Source organism: Cebus imitator, unplaced genomic scaffold (assembly GCF_001604975.1).
Source record: "Cebus imitator isolate Cc_AM_T3 unplaced genomic scaffold, Cebus_imitator-1.0 Scaffold94, whole genome shotgun sequence".
In the NCBI taxonomy this organism is placed as follows: domain Eukaryota; kingdom Metazoa; phylum Chordata; class Mammalia; order Primates; family Cebidae; genus Cebus; species Cebus imitator.
Window position 1 is genome coordinate 1,688,051 of NW_016107409.1, and position 21,377 is coordinate 1,709,427.

The window sequence follows — 21,377 nt, forward strand, 5'->3', positions numbered from 1 at the left end:
GCTCAATCACCTTAGTTCATGCAAATCTCTCAATTTTGATCCAGTATCTGACAGACTCCCACTGAAAAACAGGAAGGATTTGGAGAATTTTTGAGCAACTTCCTATATGCTGGCCCTTCAGAGCATCGTCACCTCTGTTTACTACTCCAATTGCCATCTTCCTTTCAGGGCCACTACTCGTTTTACCACGGACAAGATTACTTCATTGTGGCTATCCTTGTGGAGCCCTACAAATAAAGAATTCTATTCTTTACGTATACAGCTGTATAAACAGGATACGTCCATATCTTCATCTGCTCTTAGCAAGCTTTCTGGATATGGGAGAACACAGCACAGAGGTCACTGTCTCTGCCCAAAGGTCAGTTCCACACATAGTTTGGTCTCATCACTACTGGCTCCAGCCCAGGCAGGAGCATATCTGTGGACTTCTTTTCTAGATAGGCCTCCTGGTATGAGTTTCTACACAAAGGGGAAACTCAATAAAAAGTGATGGATGGATGGCTAAAAAATGGCCTTCCCATTAATACCCAGTGAGGGCACAAATCCAAAAGAAACCAGGTCATGGCTGACACAGGATTGTGGGCAAAGTAAATTGACAAAAATGTGATACAAAACAGACTGACTTTATTAGCTAAGCTTAAAATTAGAACCCAAATTTAGAAGCAAACACATTGTTCTATGAATGCCATCATCTTGGCATGTAAAAATAATACAAGTGTATGCCACTATATCCAAATCTAGAAAAAAAAGGAAAAAATAATAATACAAGTGTGACATTCAGCAAGCTGGACCATCACACCAGTTGCCACACTAAAAATAGTTTTATCATCTGCTGAAAACATTGTTTTTGTGGGATTCTGAGTGGGCTCTGCAGGGCAGAGATGCAGCGCTCGTCCACATCTCCCTCCCCTCAGGGGCTCTCCCACCTCCCATAGGCCACATGGCTGCTTCCAGACACCTTTCCACTGAGGGAGGGAGGGCCACTCATGGATGGCTGTGGTCTTACTCTTTCATTTTCACAGTCAGTTAATGGATGCATAACCTCAAGTAGCAGATGTAATTTGGTTACACACACACACACCCACCCCACCCACACACACACTCTTTTCAGAGTCATCTTAATTTTTCACAAATTTAGCCTTCTGTTCAAAGATCAACTTATCAAAGAGATTTCACTGATAGTCTAGCTACTCTGGTACACACCTCCCCACCATTCTCCAAGTCACTGCTTTCTGCCTCCTTTCCCTACTTTTCTTTTTAGTACTTAAAATCATCTGAAAATTATGTATTTATTTGTCTTATTGTCTGTTTTCCACCAATAGAATGTGAGGTCCAAAGCTGTTCTTAGCTGTCATCATATATCTGGAGAATAAGCACATAAATATTTGTTGACTAAATGGAATGTCTTATTACCTCCCTCACATGTCCTTCTCCAATAATTCATCAAACTATGCTATTTATGGGTAATTGAGAATTGACTTTATTTTTGTTTCCAGCTAGCTGCATTGTCTTTTAATCTCTTGCCAGATTCTGTTTCAGTGTAATCCTGGCAGTAATTTAGAAAAGCATAGTTTTATATATGGGATCATGTATCTGTTTGTTAGCTGATTTTTAAAAAACATTTCTCTTCATTCTTTTTTCTTTTCAAATTGCTGTTTAATTTTTTTCTTTTTTTTTTCTCTTCTAATTCTTAAGGAATAATCATGTTTCATGTTTCTATCTTTTCTGTAAATATAATGTGAACAGGTCATGTTAGGTGGTGGAAGTATTTTAATCAACCTAGGTTGTTTAAAACACCTAGGTCAGAAAACACTGACTGACCTAAATGCTCAGGGAATGGGACCTGGCGATGAAATGTAGTATACAAAATTATTGAAGAAAATGTGTTACAAATCTGGGAGATAAACGCCTCCCATAAAACAGAAGCCCATAACACTTCAACTATCTAATTTGATAGTAAAAAGTTATTTTATACTCAAAAATAAAGATATTAAGAATTTATTGGCCAGGCGCAGTGGCTCACACCTGTAATTCCAGCACTTTGGTGGCAGAGGTGGGAGGATCATGAGGTCAAGAGATTGAGACTCTCATGGACATCTCATTGAGATCATGGACAACATGGTGAAACCCCGTCTCTACTAAAAATACAAAACTTATCTGGATGTAGTGGCGTGTGCCTGTGGTTCCAGCTACTCAGGAGGCTGAGGCAGGAGAATAGCTTGAACCCAGGAGGCAGAGGTTGCAGTGAGTGGAGATCAATTTATTTATCAATTGATAAATAAACAAGAATTTATCAATTGCTATGCTTAAAACTTAGAGAGAAAGTTTAATTTTTGCATTTTATACGTTTTTCTTTTTTTTTTTTTTTGAGACAGATTTTGCTCTTGTTGCTTAGGCTAGAAAGCAATGGTGCAATCTCAGCTCACTGCAACTTCCACCCCCTGGGTTCAAGTGATTCTCCTGCCTCTGCCTCCTGAGTAGCTGGGATTACAGGTGCCTGCCACCATGTCCAGCTAATTTTTATATTTTTGGTAGAGATGAGGTTTTGCCATGTTGGCCAGGCTGGTCTCAAGCTCCTGACCTCAGGTGATCTGCCTGCCTCAACCTCCCAAAGTAAGTGATCTGCCTGTCTCAGTCAAACAGGCGTGAGCCAAGATGCCTGGCCTCAGCAGAAATATTCTAAATTTTACTTATCATGTACTTGTGTATATTGTTACTTCCAAAGGTAAGACAGGACACTTATATTATTTTGCTATAAAATATCGTCATAACATAAAACATAGTAAATACCTCTCAAGTTATAAAAAAAGATATTTTAATTTTTCTGTGTTTACTCAAATGCTAACAGACCCATCATTTGCTAATGAGATATCAACTTACAGGGACACTGACTTAAAGGAATTTGATATTACCTTTAAAGATTGTCTCTTAGTCACATAATTCTCAGACTGAAGCAATTTCTCATAGTCTTCAAAAATCTAATGAAACGAAAAATACATTAGAGTGTAAAAGCAGCAGTGCATTCTCTGTATTAGGCTTGCTTGCTCTCTTATTCAGGAGCAAATTCCCACCTTCTAGCCATTTTACCATCCTCCTTTAAGGTGAAGACATGGGGACAGTGAGTTCAAGAGTTACAAGAGACATCCTCCCCTATTTTATTTTAGTTCTGCAAATTAGAAATTGAGTAGAAAAACTGAGTAATTTTGAGTTCTTCCAATAAATCACTTTGAATAAAACTAGTAAAAGTTGCAAGAGAACTCATTTTGTGCCATTTTAAAGAAATCTTTATGGAAGCAGCCTTGTTGGTGGCTATGGGTCCACAATCTGGGAAAATATTAAATACATTTAAGGCTTCACTTGGCAAGCCATAAAAAGTCAGACTGTCCAATTCACTGCATGAACAGCTGAAGAACAAGGCAACCTTTGCTGCACGACAGGCACGTTAAGCCCAACTGGTTTCTCCGGAGCACTTCACTCTCATCGGAAGCTGGGGACACTGGCGCGTGGAGTCCTGTTTCCTAACGTGGTCACCAACCATGGCCTAGGCCCCTCAGTTTAAGACAGAGTGCTGGCCTCTTGGGAGGCTCAGCATTCGCTTCCACCATGTGTGGGCACACAGCTCAGAGAGCACTGAAGTGGAAGGAACAACCGCAGCCAGGATGGAGGGCAAGAGATCAGGAACTGAATGAAGAGGGTGACAAACTCCTGGCCCTCGGAGAGTCAATTGCGAGGGGAGTGTGTGTGCAGCTGTGTAATGAGGGCAAACTGTGCCCATTGACAATCACCAAAAGAGAATTAATTGAAGTGAAAAGTAAAAATATAAAGGTGTAGCTCACATTAAAATCACAGTAGTTATGCTCTTTTATATGAATGACTTATTTATTTTATCCTGAAACACAAGGAGAATTTTATGGATCATTAAATGCATCAGACAAGTCTTGTGATAAATTTGAATAGTAACTATAAAATGTAAATACATGTATATGGTATGATCTGTCCCCAGGCTACCAGGTTTATTACTTTAGAGTCATGCATCATGTGCTCCAGTTTCATGGTATACTGCTGAAGAAATAAAAACTAGGCCTTTGGGAGGCTGAGGCGGGCAGGTCACAAGGTCAGGAGTTCAAGACCAGCCTGGCCAACATGGTGAAACCCCGTCTCTACTAAAAACACAAAAATTAGCCAGGCATGGTGGTGGATGTGTATAGTCACAGCTACTTGGGAGGCCGAGGCAGGAGAATCACTTGAACCCTGGAAGGAGAAGTTGCAATGAGCCGAGATCGCACCACTGCACTCCAGCCTGGGCAACAGAGCGAGACTCTGTCACAAAAAAAAGAAAGAAAAAAAAAGAAAAGAAAAGAAAGGAAAGAAGGAAAAGAATTTGAAGAGGCACAAGTTTTCAGAGCTCGTATTCAGGCCAGTGCAGGGGCCTCAGCAACTGGGAAATTGCTAAATTACACAAGAAGTGACATATGGATATAAAAACAAAATTAGGTAAATAAGGAGTCAAAAACAATGAATTTCTTAGTCTCTCAAGTTGCTGTGCATTATCCATAAATGCAAAGCATTATTGCACAACACATTTACCTCATTCATTCTATAGGAGAGATTAGTAATTAGTTAATACTGTAGATTTTTCCATGTTATCTTAGCCTTTTAAAATTTTCGTTTCTTATAAATGTGATATCTAATGCATCTTTCCTTAACATTCCATCTAGCACACAGAGTTACTGAACAACCAAGCTATATATTAACAGTTTGTTTCCAAAATTCAAAAATATACAATTTTCTTTCAGTCTTTATGTTTTGGGATTCCTCTGGCAATAAAAATTATTCTCCTTGCAGTAGAATGAGTTTATCAGAGGCCGAGGAAGGTAGGAGGGAGGGGACAAGAAGAGAGGTTGGTTGACAGGTATAAAAATACAGTTAGAAGAAATAAGTTTTAGCATTCAACAGCACAGTAGGGTGACTATAGTTAATAATTTACTGTATATTTCAAAATAGCTAGAAGAGAAGATTTGGAAAGTTCCCAACACAAAGAAACAATAAATATTTGAGGCAATAGGCATCCTGATCACTTGATGTTATCATTACAAATTGTATGCATATATCAACATATCCAGTGTACTCCATCAACACGTATAATTATTATGTATCAATTTAAAAAATCATTCTTCCCTCACATTTTACATTTAAATACTCTAGTTGATTCTATGGATTAAAAAAAATAGCCTGAGGACATAAAAATCACTTTTGATTTTATTATATTGCTAATACTTAATCTTAAATTGAAGGACAACTGGAAAAATAAAATTTATTTTATTTATAATTAAAAGAGAAATAGTTAAATTTTTGTGATTTGGATTGTGAAGATATACTACTGATAGGTAGAGTAGGCCATACCTTCCCAGCATTTGGGAGTACGTTGCAAGTTTGTCTAGGGTATACATGGTTCAGAGACTCCTTGAGGACTATTATTAATACTTGTTGGCTATCACTGGTCCATATGCCTATTATGTGCCCAACTATACTGCATACTGTTGGGAAGGCACAAAGTCATAGTTATCATCAAAAATATATTTCTCTTTGTAAGTACATATAATTTAATTCAATACTAAAGATTTCAATCAATAAAAACACTTTATCTTAATTTACTTATTACTACCATAAATATCATATACACATCAAATTGTTTTTTGCTTTTAATAGACGAAGCCAAAAAAATCCACTCATCATACCATATACACACACATATATATATATATATATATATATATATATATGTATACATACAAACATTTAGAACTTCATGGTTTGGGCATCAATAATATAAACTAAACAGTTAAATGCTCCTTTAAGACAGTAGCTAACCAGATAACATTGCTGCTGTTATGTGTCAGGCACTAGACTGGGTGATGGGGATACAGTAGCAATGTTAACTAACACATGTAAAAATGCCAAAAATCCCAGCAAAAAATAACTCTGGCTTTTGCTAGCATGAGGATCAGAGAGTCCCTCTTCCCTAAGTCCTAGTTTAGATGCATGCTCTCCAACATAGGGCCATATGTGGCTGCTGAGCACTTGAAATGTGGCTAGTCCAAACTGAGATGTCCTCTAAGTGTCAAATACACATCAGATCTCAAAGACTCAGTATGAAAAAACGATGTAAAATAGCTCGACCATTTTTCACTTCATCTTAGCCAAAAGACCGAGAGGCGATTATCATTTTCCATATTGATTGCACATTAAAATAACATTTTTGATATATTGGGTTAAATAAATATATATTATTAAAATTAATTTTACCTGTTTCTTTTTACCTTTTTGTGTGGCTAACTAGAAAATTTTAAGTTACACAGTGGCTCTCATTTCTGGCTTACACTATATTTCTATTGGACAGCACTGAGCTAGAGCATCTGAACCAACACTAGAACAAAACTTGTGAAGATTTGCTTCTAGGTTTGTGCTATATTATACTTTAATCATCCTGTTTCTATTACTTATACATTTAGTAAAAGCGTAGTTAGTTGCTCTTCGATGGCACTGTCACCACCAAATGTATGACACTGAACTAGGTGTTAGGAAAACAAGTAATAATGATAAACACTAATACTGAGTACTTACTGTGGTACTGTGCTAAAAATTTTAAATCTTGTCAAATTCCCTCCACAACACTGTGATGCAGGTATTATTGCTATCTTCATTTTGCAGTAGTAACTTGCCCAGGGCTGCACAGTTAGTAAGGAGGCAGGTCTTGAAGGCAAGCAAGCATGCAGACTCTAAAGTCCACACTGTGCTCTAAACCCTGTGTCCAGCAGATAAGATTCCTGCCTCTTAGGGCCAGCCAGAAAGATACAGACACACCGTAATAATACAATGTAAAAAATAAGAAGAAGCCAGAGAGAGAGAGAGGAAAGACAGAAGGGGAGAGGAGGGAGAGAGGGAGGGGGAGAGAGAGGAGAGAGAGAGAGAGAGAGCGTGAGAGAGAGAGAGACATGGCGGGGCGGGGGGGCGGTGGCGGTGGGGGAAGGAGGTAGGATGCATGTTTTGGGATGGGTGGGATTAGGGAAAGCTTCCTAAAAAGTGACATTTCAACAAAATCTCAAAAAGGTGAGTTGGATTCACTGCTTATTGTCAGGGAAGAGAGTTGTAAGATAAAAATATTTTTCGTATTTTTGCTACTAAGTAAGAGTAATTATCAACCAAGTAGACAGTAAACGTGGATTCTCTTCCTTTGGAGTTACCTACTGCCTCCTAAGAGCAATATCAAAGCAGGCAAGTGCTAGTCATTTCTTGAAGCTTCAGAGCACCACAGGAAGAGATGTGAAAAAGGTGAAAGCTCTGACCTCCCGCCATCCTTAATTTTCCATAAAATTTCCTGATGACATGGTTTCCAGGTAAACAGACAAATCAGGAGTATGGCTGAATACGATTGATTTCTCTTGTGGATAATTCATAGGGGCAAGTGCTCATAGATCTAAGAAGGAGGGAAAGAGAAAGCAGTAAAGTCTTTAAAAATGATTTCTACTTACCGTGTCATAATTTTGTTCTAAGAAGTCTGCTACCAACACTTTATGTCTGGTTAGTAAATCCTAGAAAAAGAAAAACCAAGTGAAACAAAATTGTTACAGCTATTAATATTTTAAATGTCTCTTTTCTAAGGTTTAAGAATATATAGAAGTTGCAGAAGAACATTTTCATTTACACCACAAAATTATTTCCATTCCTACCTTAGCTTAAGATGTGAAATACAAGTTTGTTTCATGTTAGAAAAGAAAATCCTAGTATTAAACCTAGCGTTTCAAATCCATATTGTTAGATTTATGATAGAAATTATTTAACTGGTAAAACAAATGGAACTTGAGATGAGTTCATATTTCTTTAAGCCATGAACTCTACATTGTGATTATGATATCATAAATATTCAAATAAAGTATATGATGATTGTTTTCAAAGGTCACTAATAACTAATCTTTTAAAAAATGAACTCTGAATGGCCTAAAACAATATCTCACAAGATAACACGTTTTTAAAGAATTTAAACCTTTTGTTTTTTTCTTAACCACTTTAAAAATGAAGGCACTTCAGATACTGGAAGCATAGGACTGCCATTTAGCAGTGTCAAACCAGTATTGTCCCTGCTCTTGGGTTAATGAGGTGTGAGGTGTTGTGCAAGTTACCAAGTAGCACAATGCATCCTTTCAAAGTTGAAGATGAGTAGCTCTATCTTATGGCAGATATAAACTTGCAGGAAACTGAACAAAAGCATGAAAAAACATTTGACTGTCTTCAACTCATACCTAAATTATATCCTTAATTCACCTTAACGTTGTAGGAAAACGAACAACACTTAATCCCTTTGAAATGCTTAGAGGCTAAATACCCTGTTTAGGTGCCATAAAAAATTTAATTAAAAACATAATAAGAATTTTGAAATTTTCCAAAATAAATTCTTATTCTTTAATACATATTTAATTAAAATTTCTGAAAAGTATGTAAAAGATACAGAACAACTCACAAAGAAAAGGCAGATAGCAACAGATACCCACTCATTTCTACTTTAATTTTTAGAAAAGTAAAATATTTAAAGCATTGTATACTATAATTTTCAAGCTCAAAAACAATTAAGAGTGGCTCTTAGTTCCCTATTGCTTGTTATCACACAACTTGATCAACTACTGGGCCTATCAGTGGAAACATGGTAGTGTCTTGTTTTGTTTTGCTTTGTTTTGAGTTGGAGCAGAGCACTCAGTACTGTTCTGGAACTGGAGTTCTAAAATGGGAAAACCATTTACAGGGGTTCCATTCCTGGCCTGTAAGAGTAAAAGAGTAAGGTAGTTCCACAGGGTCCTTTGAGGTCCCTAGTCTTTTTTTTAAAAGGATAATATTGGTGTCATGTATTCAAGCACCCCTCCCATAACGTCATAGAAACCCCATGAGCTGTAATACGAATTTTCTGAGCTGACCCAGGCTAGACGGAGCTCTTTCTACGGGCTGCAGCAGACACTGGATCGCTGCACCCACCCGTGGGAGTTCTTCACCTGCTACAACTATCATCAGCCTTGAAAGTGGGGTCTGGGTTTCCCACACTGCAGGCCCAGTGCTCACAGCCCCAGTGGCAACAAAAAGAGCAGTTTGCAGACCAGTGCTGCTTAGAAAGGTTGCATCATACATTAGTGTAATCCCAACGAAAAAGGGATCAAGAGGGAGTTAAGTTAAAACCAACACTTTCAAATTCCGAGGGCAAAAAAACCTTGAAAGAGCTTAAAAATCCAGTATTAGAAAACCATAATAGGGTGGGGCTCCTGTAGCATACATATATATCATGGATACAGCCAAAAACAATGCACACGTTCCCTTTCTCACGCCCACATTTCCACTTGAGTGTGTAATAGGATTGATACATATATACCCTCAAATTTATCTACATAATAAGTGTATGTACAAACCATATATACATACACACAGGCTTATGTACACATAATACATAGGTAAATATAATCGCTGCATTATAGATCACGTAAGTGAATAAAACACACACACACACACACACACACACACACACACACACACGCAAAACCAGCTAAGATCCTACCCAAAAAGGAAAAGACAGAAAATTGTGAAGAAAAATAAAGTTCAAACGCTAAAGAATTTAGATTTTAAAAACCTTATTTCAAATATTGTACTCTTTCATCCTACCTCCTAAAGATTCTGTTTTTTTTTTTTTTTTTTTTTTTTTGAGGTAGGCACACATTTATTTGGTGTCCAAACATTGAACCCGAAAACACTTTGCAGGGCCCAGTTAGCATCTCTTCACATGTACTTTATAATATGGCATTTCTAGCCAAGTTCATATATCCCACCATGAGAAAAAGATAGCATGCAGCCATCAAAAACGATGAGTTTGGGTCCTTTGTAGGGACATGGATGAACCTGGAAACCATCATTCTCAGCAAACTGACAGAAGAGCAGAAGATCAAACACCGCATGTTCTCACTCATAGGCGGGTGTTGAACAATGAGAACACATGGACACAGGGAGGGGAGCACTACACACTGGGGTCAGTTGGGGGGAAATAGGGGAGGGATGGTGGGGGGTGGGAAGCTGGGGAGAGATGGCAAGGGGAGAAATGCCAGATGTAGGTGATGGGGAGGAAGGCAGCAAATCACACTGCCACGTGTGTTCCTATGCAACGATTCTGTTTTTAAGGCCTAAGTTTTGCATAGTATAACTATAATGCCAAAAATCTGATAGTGATATTTTTAGGGAATTCTGCTTGGAGAAACTTGGGTGAGGGCGGGGACATAAAAGGCTGAGGAGCCTGCCACAGTTGCTGTTGAGAGGGCTGACTGTGTGCTGGGGAGTGTGCCAAGCACTTTACAAATGTGGTTTCTCATCTTCACAAGTCCGTGATTCTTCATTTCACAGATGTGAAAAAGTAAAACCCAAAGGTTAATTAACTGCTCAAGGACATCCAGCTTATCAGGTGACAGGAAAGACGGAATTCAAAGCACTCCTATTATGAGACCTTTCAGAGGGAGGGATGAAAGAGATTATGGTTGTAAGGAATCATTTTTTGAGAAAGGGCTATTGGTAGACAACTCTATGCCGAAAACATAAATAATGTTACAATATTAATAACTAAACTGGGCAACAGTCCCTTTAAGATCTCAAAACCAAAAAGACTAGAGTAGGAGGTTATAAAAACCCAAAGCCAATGCCAAAATCAAGTCAATCAACCGACCAAACAAAACCCTTTGAAACCAGCTAATTGGCCAAGTGTGGTGGCTCAAGCCTGTAATCCCAGCACTTTGGGAGGCTGAGGCAGGCAGATCACAAGGTCAGGAGTTTGAGACCACTCTGGCCAACATAGTGAAACCCAGTCTCTACTAAAAATACAAAAAATTAGCCAGGTGTGGTAGTGTGCACCTGTAATCCCAGCTACTTGGGAGGCTGAGGCAGGAGAATCTCATGAACCCAGTAGGCGGAGGTTGCAGTGAGTGACAACCATGCCATTGCACCCCAGCCCTGGTGACAGTGTGAAACTCTGTCTCAAAAAGGAAGGAAGGAAGGGAGGAAGGGAGGAAGGGAGGAAGGAAGGAAGGAAGGAAAGAAGGAAGGAAAGAAGGAAAGAAACTACTTAAAAAGTGATTTATGGTCATTTTTATATTATATTAACCATAAACATTTGGTAAAATATAGAAAATTGGTGTTTCCAATACTGGCAGCATACTAGAAAACTTTTTATAGTTATTTAGATTTTAAAGGATTGACTTAAACTGAATGGAAAATTGGCTTAAATACAAATTAAAACATCATCATTTATTTTTGTGATTCAATATTGTTTCTGAAAATTAAATTGGGCTTAACAAGAAATTACTATCAAGTACATTTTATTGTATTAAATGTTTAAAAACCTTTGGGGAAATTTTCAGAAATACATTTTCATTAAGTATTTGCTTTTTCCCTCCGTTAGTGTTTGTTCTATGTTTGTAATTATGTGAAGTCTTACTTGTGGTTTTTAAAAAAATGAATTTACTTGTTTCCATGACAGTGAAGAGCCATCTGATAGGGAAGAAAAAAAAATGGGACTGTAATGTCTATTATTAGCAAACACCTCCTTAGTAGTTTAGACACAGACATTTTGGTAGAAAGAAATGGAATCATCCTTTGCATTTAATGTCATTCTTCATGTTTGATGCAACCAAGGCCTATCTCACCACATGCTCTATATCTACCTTTTTGGGGGCTCATCTCTAGCCACTGTACAATTTTTGTCTTCTGTGGTAAGACATGGCTGCTCCTGGCATTTCCAACACTCCGAGCCCAGAGCCATGCTGTTGCCCTCACCCTCCATCCCTCCACCTAGCAGTCATTTCTTGGAGTCTGCTCTCCAAGCCTTCCCTCCCTCCTTTCCTTCCTTCCTTCCCTCACTCAGCTATTCTCCTGAGATTTTGCTTTCCTTACCCCAAGCCTCCTACTCTTTATACTTCATCTCTCCTTAACTTTCCTTCTTCCCCTCTCCAGCAGGCTGAGTGGAGGCCTGTGGACACCCTAGCAGGTTGCGAACACTATCCTTTCAAACCCAGATGCTAGAGGCCTTGTGTTTGTTGCAGGTTTCCCTGAGACTGGGGAAATGATGGCATTTCCTCTGTTGTCTCAGGCAATTCAGTGCTGGTCCAAAACCCAAACACCCTCCTGCTATTACAACAAAAATGCCACAGTGGCCGGGTCCAGTGGCTCACACCGGTAATCCTGGGCACTTTGGGACGGGCCAAGGTGGGTGGATCACTTGAAGTCAGGAGTTCAAGACCAGCCTGGCCAACATGGTAAAACCCCATGTCTGCTACAAATACAAAAATTAGCTGGGCGTGATGGTATATGCCCGTGGTCCCAGCTACCTGGGAGGCTGAGGTGGGAGGATCACCTGAGCCTGGGAGGTCAAGGCTGCAATGAGCTGAGATTGCACCACTGGACTCAAGCCTAAGTGATGAAGTGAGACTTTATCTCAAAAACTGCTGCAGTTAACTGGGCTCACCGTGCTCCCTGGCAGCTGTGAACAACCAGCTGCTGTTGCTTAAGCCTGCCCTGGAATCTACCCCTAGCCCACCCCAAGTGGCTTCCAAATATTCCCATCATTCTCAAACAGTATTCTCCCTGCAGATTTTTCGTCAATTCAATTTTCCTTAGCTCATTGTATTTCCAGAGATGGCCTGGTTGCTTTTATGGATCATGTCCCAGGCAGCTGCCAGGACTTGCCTCCCCTTTAACCACCCACCACTGTTTGATCTTCTTCATCACAGCAAATCCCTGTGACTGCTGAGACTGCAGGCTCCGCCTCCACAGAGACCATGCCCTGTCCCTCACCCTCCACCAGAAGCCAGGCGTTCTTCTCCCTAAGTCCCAGCTTCCTTCTACTCCACTGACATCTCCCACCCTTTACCGACTCTGACACTCTCTCACACTCTCTGTGACCATGTGAGCTAATATACCTTTCAACAGGCTTATGGTACCTTCTCAGAACAGGCTGGGTAACTTCCTAGTCTGCAGATAATAGGTAGTTTTCAGCACAGCAAACTAGTGCTTTCCCCTTTTTCCACCACTGGAGAGCTATTTAAAAAGAACTATTTATTATCTAAGTCATAGGCAACTTTCAAACACTGTTCATAAAGTAATAAGATTGGAGTATGTATTAATATTAGTATATGAACTCTATCAATGTTATTGAAATATGTATGTAAGATAAAATATAAAAATAATTTATACATGGATTACAATTAAGTAAAACTTACAAAAAATGTTATATAGGTATATCCTGAAAAAAGTATGAATTTGGAATTATGTAAATAGAACAATTAAATTGTTAAAATGGTTTTAAAGAAATGAATCTTAATACGTGTGTGTGTGTGTGTGTGTGTGTGTGTGTGTGTATATATACTTAAATGAGTCTTATCTACTTTTTCAACCTGAAAGCCTATTTTTTTCAATGCTGCTATTACATTGTCAGCTTATAATATTTTTGGAATTCCTCTTCTAAAATGGCCTTCAGAGCTGATTTGGTAGACATTGAAGAAAATCATGTCTATTTTATTTATATCTTAAAATTTATTTTTATGATAATCATATCCCCCCAAATAATTCTAGCTAACTTGATCACCCACCTTATATACTAACCAAAATGTCAAATAGGTTTTTGTTTCCAAAACTTTTATCTGCCCTTGAAAGATAAAAGTTTGCCATTATTGAAAAATGAACATGTCATACACATTGATACCAACTTCAAAATATGTTAAATAATGGCAGGATCATAAGTCTAAGTAAATGGTTTTCTAAAATAGAAACCTTAAATGTAACATCACTCATCTGATGAATAAGTTTTGGTATGTTTGTCTGCAAATTAGCTGCACTCTTTTCTGATATATTCTCTGAACATCTTTTTGAGATAAAACACAGAAACCAAAAGTAAAATGGCTATCAGGGGCTGGAGGGAGGAGGAAATGGGGAGCTATTGTTGAATAAGTATAGAGGTAGAGGGCCGGGCACTGTGGCTCACACCTGTAATCCCAGCTCTTAGGGACGCAGAGGTGGGAGGATAGCTTGAGCAGAGGAGTTCAAGACCTGGCTGAGCAATATAGTGAGATCCCATTCTCCACAAAAAGGAAAAAAAACAAAAAAGACAAAATAAGTATAGAGGTAGAGTTTGAATTTTTCAAAGTAAAAAAGTTCTGGTAGTCAGTTACCTAACAATGTCAATATACTTCATCCTACAAGTTACTACATAGTGAAAAAGTAGATAATACATGATCAAACTGTAGATGATTATGAAAAACTACAATATAATTTATTACTATTTTGTTTTACCATGCGGACATTTAAAAATTACATTCATAAAATAACATGATGCCCTTCACATTCAAAGATGAAATTCTCCATCTCCCTTCACTACCTAGTTCCATTCCCCAGAAATAATCACTGTTGCTGTTTTCTATGCATTCTTGCAGAGGTATTCAGTGTATATGCATCTTAAGTGGGAGCTTATGCCCTTTAACTTGTTTTTAACATAAATGACAACGTGCCACACACAGAGCACTACATATGCCTTTTGTTACATAACTGTATGTGCTGCAATTCATTTCATTTGAGCCTGTGACAAATATTTTGAGTTGTTTTTCTGCAATAGGACAGACTGGCCTCATAGACTGCATTCTATTTACAGATGCTTCTTATGAGCCACATCATACATGGTTGGCTACACTGAGGCCTAAGAAATAAAATTTCTTGCTTTTTAAAATTAGATTGCCCCTTCAGTGGCCAAGTGACTATAAATGACCTAGCTGATTAAAAAAAAAATTACCTTAAAAGTAGCAAAGGCATCTGAAGCAATATCAAATGTTGACAACTCCACATACTTAAAGAAATCTCTGAATTGATTAGAAAAGAGGATGATTTTGGCAAGTGGTTCATGTCGAATACATTCTCTCAGCATAATCCCACAACGTAATGCAATCTGTGGGGCTTCGTACCTAAAGCGTAAACAAGAGAGAAATAGAGAACTCTGTTATCCTATTAAAATAATATTAATGGCATCAAAAGAACCATTTCAATACTGCTGTTAATGGAAATACACATACCATTTGTCACAGTTCATTCAAACACCACTCATTCAATACCCACTGAAGAGCTACTATGGGCCTGGCACTATTCCAGATGCTGGGGAGACAATAGTAAACATGAGGTCACCGCTGTCATCATGTTCATATCTGAGTGTATCTGGTGGGGGGACGAGGCAGAACGTAAACAATGAAAAGATAATTTCATATACTGAGAAGTGCTGTGAAAACTGATGACAATAAAATACGCCACATTATAAAGGTGACTACTTAATTTTGTGGGTGTGTGCGTGTGAGTGACTACTTAAGTTACTTTACTTTAGACTAATGGAAAGGACAAAATGTTCCAGGCAAAGGAAAGTAACTGTGCAAAGTCTCCATGGCAAGAACAGGCTTGGGGAAATGGAGGAGAAATAAGGCCTGTGTGATTCGATTGTAGGGAACAACTATGAGTGGTGTAAAATTGGAGAGAAGGCAGGGGCCAGATCAGATACAGTTTTGTCAGCCAAGGTAAGCGGGGGGGTTTTATTTTAAGTGTAATGGGGAAGCCTTTGGAGAGTCTAAAGCAAGAATTGACAAGGCTAGCTTATGCTTTAAAAAGATCACTCTGGCTTCTTGTTGAGAATGTATGTAAAACATCAGAAGGCAAGATAGGAACAGGAGCAGAAGCCCAGGAGAGGGAACTGGAGCTTGGCCTGGGGTGGCAAGAGCAGAACAGAGGACTGTGAGCAGGTGGTAGATACTGCTCGGAGGAAGAGTCACCAGGACTTGCTGATAATGTAGCTTGAGTGAGGGAATAAATTTGGAAACTGAGAATTCAAGAATGATTCCTATGTTTTTGGCTCAAATCACTGGGTGGATGGTGGTGCTACTTATTAAGAGGACTAAACTAGCAGAGGAATAAGTCAGGGAAGAAACTAAGAGTTTGTGGTTGACCACGTTAGTTTTGAGATGGCTGATACCTAAGTAGAAATGTCTCCTTGGCGGTAGTATACACCCATCTGGAGTTTAGGAAAAAGATAGGGGAGAACTATATAAATATACAATTTTCATGCAATAGGTGACTAATACACAGCTGTGGATTAAACCACTTAAATTCTAAGTGAAATCATGGCTCACAGCAAAAACTACACTGGACAAATAAAACATCTATTGTGGGAAACAATTCAGGACTGGCATACTAGATCAGTTCCATTTCTAATATAAACACAATCTCTCAGAGTCAAATTCAATATCTAAATAAATCTAAGTCTCAGATATATTCTAGACTGGGTGTGGTGGCTCACACCTGTAATACCAGCACTTTGGGAGGCTCAGGCGGGTGGATCACGAGGTCAAGAGATTGAGACCATCCTGGCCAACATGGTGAAACCCTGTTTTTATTAAAATTCCAAAAATTAGCCGGGTGTGGTGGTGTGTGCCTGTAGTCCCAGCTACTCAGGAGGCTGAGGCAGGAGAATCGCTTGAACATGGGAGGTGGAGGATGCGGTAAGCCAAGATCATGCCACTGCATTCCAGCCTGGCAACAGAGCAAGACTCTGTCTCAAAAAAAAAAAAAGATACATTCCAGCGTGTGATAAGATTTTAACACAATGAATAATGCTTAGCCCAAGTATAATAACCCCTGTATTGAAATAATATAGTTGACAATTGTGTGCTAAATATGGGAAGAATAGAACAAAGAAAGATATAGTTGTGAAACACTAGGAAGTGGGCAGAATATAGGGCAAAAAAACCCAAAAAAATCTGGAGGGGCATGACTGCTCACTTCTGTAATACCAGCACTTTGGGAGGCTAAGGTGGATGGACTGCTTGAGCCCAGGAGTTTGAGACTAGCCTGGGCAACATAGTGAGACCCTGACTTTACAAAAAATAAAAAAATTATCTGGGCATGGTGGCACACGCCTGTACTCCCAGCTACTCAGGAGGCTGAGGTGGGAGGATTGCTTAAGCCTGGGAGGTTAAGCAAGGCCCTGTCTCCAAAAATAAAAAATAAAAATAAAATAAAATATGATCAAATTTTTAAAGAAATATCATTGACCATTTCAACTAAATACTAGTTTTTATGATACTTGTATGATATTATAAAACTTTAAGGTATTTTATTACTCACCAATTACTAGCAACAACATTTTGTTGAACAATAAATAATGTACTATTCTTTATAAGATTATAGAATTTTCATGAAAGACAGATTCAAGAATAAAGATTCAATTCAGGAAATAGACTACTCTGCAATACCAAATTTACAAATATTAGTAGAGGAAACAGCAAACAAAGATACCAGGGTAGTATTTATTCATTTCTGTCCTGTTTCTGCTGAATGATATTCACAAATATTATTTGAGTATTCCTTGAATAACTTAGAGTAACATTAAATGCTAATATATTCAGATAGTTATGATTTTTTTGTAGAATATAAGGAATAACAATTTATAGTGCTAGAAATTTCTCTTATTAGAAACTTGAAAATCAGCCTCCTGGCTTGCAAGGAACAAATCAGGTGGGGTCTTATTAAAGATGTTGTAAAGAAGGGCACATGTTCTGAAATGTGAAGGAGAAAAGCACTGTTATTTATTGATGTAGTACTCAAGAGAGTATAAAATAAAGGCTGTTGGCCTACAGAAAGAATCTAAGGGAAGGACAATTAAAATCCAGACTTATTGGTTAGTATGATATGTGTGGATTTTTATAATTTGGCCCTAACCTTAACTTTTCAGTTTCATCTCCAATCACATTGGCCATTTCCCCGGAGCACCTAATTCCCTCAATTGGAATGCCTTTCTCCTTACATTCCTACCACTGAGATGTTTCTTATCTTCCAAGGCTTAGTTCAAATGCCACCTCCTCCTTGAAGACTTTCCTAATCACTACAATTCAGGATTATTCTCTCTCCCCTTCACATTCACACAACAGCTTGTCTGTAATTTCACCTTAACACTTTTTAAATTATGTATTATGTTATACTGCAGTAAATGGCTACAAGTCTATTTTCTTGACTTCATTACAATCAATTTAATTATTGGGGATGTTTTTCTTCTCCTCTATCCCCATCTCCATTTAGTGTCTTTGTCTTATTTACTGCTACTTTCTCCTGTCCCTACCCCTGTCTCCAAAGAGTGCCTAGCATAATGTTTTTCACAAAGCATGCATATAAAGCATGTAATAAGCCTCAAACTGAAGAAATGTCATAATACTAGAGTACTCTAATGAGAGTCAAACTCTGACTTATACAAAATATGCATCATCTCTGGCCAACATTTTCTCATTTCTTAATTCAATTTCCAAACTAAGACCATCTTATAAAAAGTTTCCACTCCAACTTTTGGGTATAATTAGTTCTCTTTTTCCTTTCATTTTGTGAGGCTTATTGAAACCATCTGTGATGCACTGAAAGTTTATTCTTAAGAAATAAAAGAACGTTTCTAAAAACAAAGACTCCTCTGGGTCAGTACCCTTGTCATTGCATCCCAGCAGTTTGACATCTATCGTTCTGAGATTACAACTTCTATAACTTAGAAATGTATAGGCATATACAGAGATAGATAGAGAATCCTAATTATCCTCAGTACTCTTTAAGGGATTTATAATTCACATAGATCATTTCCACCTGACTACCTTCTAGGATATTGACTTTTGATAGGTTATTGCTTACTATATAAAGAAGTGTTCCATAAGTTAAGCTTATGTTAAGTTTCAAACCCCACTACCATTAATATCCTTAGGTCTGGTAAAGAATCAATATTTGTCTCACCTAATCTATTCTACTCATAGATAAGCTTCCTGATGGCAAAGATCATGCCTAATTACTGTTTCCCACAATGGCTAACCCATGGCAGGTCCCCAATAAAGGTGAATCTGATGAGTGTTGAATCACTATTTTATAGAATTGAATCACATCTTCCGTCTTGATTTGTAGTTTGGATCATATGGTCTGGACTGCAATGAACTGTGTCAGTATGGAGAAGGCACACCACTATATAGGCATGCCCACTGAATAATGAGAGTATAATGAAAGTTCTCTCTCAAATTTAATGAAAGCCAAAATGTAAGAGCAATTGTCTCAGCTAACAGTAGCTACAGTAATAATTACACAGACAATGGTTAGAAGAATGATCTTGTGCAAGAATATTTCAATTTAAGAACAAAGATTACTTATGTAAGGGGGAAAATGACTTTTGTGATTATTGCTGGAAGTAAACAATGCCAAGCAATATTTGGAAAACTTTTGTAAAATGCCATTCAACAAACACTTGGTCACCTCAGTATAGTCAAGAAGGTATGTTTCTAATCTAGAAACATTTGCTGACTAAAAATAACAACTTAGGCCAGGCATAGTGGCTCACAATCCCAGCACTTTGGGAGGCTGAGGCAGGAGGATCACTTGAGCCTAGGAATTTGAGACCAGCCTGGACAACATAGTTGGGCCTTGTCTCTACAAAAAATTTTTTTTTAATTAGCTGAGTGTAGTATCATGCACTTGTACTCCCAGCTACTTGGAAGGCTGAATCAAGAGGATCACTTAAGCCTAGGAGGTTTAGACTGTAGTGAGCTGTGATCACAGCACTACATTCTAGTATGGGCAACAGAGCAGGATTCTGTCTCAATAAATAAATAAAATAATGAGTTAATTCTGTCCACCAAAAAAGCCTAGAAGCAACAACAATCCAATGTCAAGGAGCACCCCTAGCATCCAGATTGTAGTCTCTAAGAACCATTCCTCTCTAAAAAGAACCAACATCCTTGGTAGAAATGTCAGGTCTTCATTAGCAAATGTACCAGTTGGGTGGCATATCTTGTTACACCAGAAAGCAAGGAAGCTCTCACAAACTATTTTAGTGATGTTAAGAGATATCACCCAGAAGGGGCCACAGATGGCCAATCAAGCATTTTTTAAAAATGTGTAGAACTAAATAAGACATATAGAAAACATTAAATCCATTAGTTTCTCAGATACTATAAGAGTGTGTGTGTGTGTGTGTCTGTATACAAATGTAAACATATGTATTTATACACACACGTATGTAAAGGGAGGGGGAGGGAGGGAAATAAATCATTAGATACCATTGAAAGTTCCTAGGATATTTTATTCTTCTCTAAAATGATAATTAAAAGAATTAAGCATTTATTCTGCCTCTGTGGTATGATTTGTACTTCAGAGTATTCTAACACCTGAAGCTGTGGTGAGTGAATGACAGTATTCTCTATAAAACTACTCTAGCCAATAAAAAATACAAAAGGAATGACAGAATTCAAAATCGCCTTTTTGTCATCTCTAGTGAAATAACTGAATCAGACAATGTTCATCAATGGATGGTAAAACAATTAAGTTTAAGGACGATGGGAAACTTTATAGTGAATCGGACTGTCACCATCTGAACCCATTGCTCAGTCTTAGCATTACTAAAAGTACATCTCCTGATGTGATAAAATATGAACTACATAGTACCATCTATAAAATAATTGCCAAAATGAAACTGCTTAAACTTTTTTGCAATAAACTTTAAAAAACAGGGTAATTGGGAGAAATTGATGATTTTAACATCAGCTTTCTGGAACATAGTCCACTGGCCACAGTTCTTTATGGATTACTGAGAGCAGTTCAGTGACCTCATTCTCAAGTTCTCTCAGTACCCTGGAATGTCATTTGCCTGAGCCAGAAGACAAATTCATTTAGAGTGAGTAAGTCCTTATTTATAATCTTTTCAGAACATTTGGGCTCCAAATCCTTTCTACCATGTTTAACACCACATATCCAGATAATTCTCTTTGATAGACAAGTATCAATTGCTTTTTGTCTTATATTCTTTATGGTTAGACTTAGGTTCTTTATAGAATGTTACTATCATACTCTCGTATAATATTATTGTTTAATGTATAAATGTACCAGTCACGTTATGTCCTAGGTTTTCAAGTGACTTCACAAGAGATAATTCAGTACAAATTCTGACTTTTAAGAAGAGAGAAATCTCTAACATTCTAATGATAAATTAGAAAATGGTAACAGGGGGCTGGGCGTGGTGGCTCAAGTCTGTAATTCCAGCACTTTGGGCAGATCACGAGGTCAGGAGATCGAGGCTATCCTTGCTAACACAATGAAACCCTTTGTCTACTAAAAATACAAAAAATTAGATGGGTGTGGCAGCACGTGGCTGTAGTCCTAGCTACTTGGGAGGTTGAGGTAGGAGAATCGCTTGAACCCAGGAGGTGGAGGTTGCAGTGAGCTGAGATTGCGCCACTGTACTCCAGCCTGCATAACAGAGCAAG

At 38.1% G+C, this 21,377-nt stretch overlaps 1 protein-coding gene across 1 annotated transcript in view; it reads right to left on the reverse strand.

The window, feature by feature from the left end:
* CAB39L (calcium binding protein 39 like) overlaps positions 1–21,377 on the reverse strand; it is a 90,607-nt gene that overhangs the window by 29,876 nt on the left and 39,354 nt on the right. Inside the window, exons 5-7 of the mRNA XM_017535911.2 lie at positions 14,855–15,023; positions 7,533–7,592; positions 2,913–2,978 (exon numbers count right to left, since the gene is read on the reverse strand). Coding sequence (XP_017391400.1) covers positions 2,913–2,978; positions 7,533–7,592; positions 14,855–15,023 — 295 coding nt within the window. The remainder of the gene's footprint in view (positions 1–2,912; positions 2,979–7,532; positions 7,593–14,854; positions 15,024–21,377) is intronic.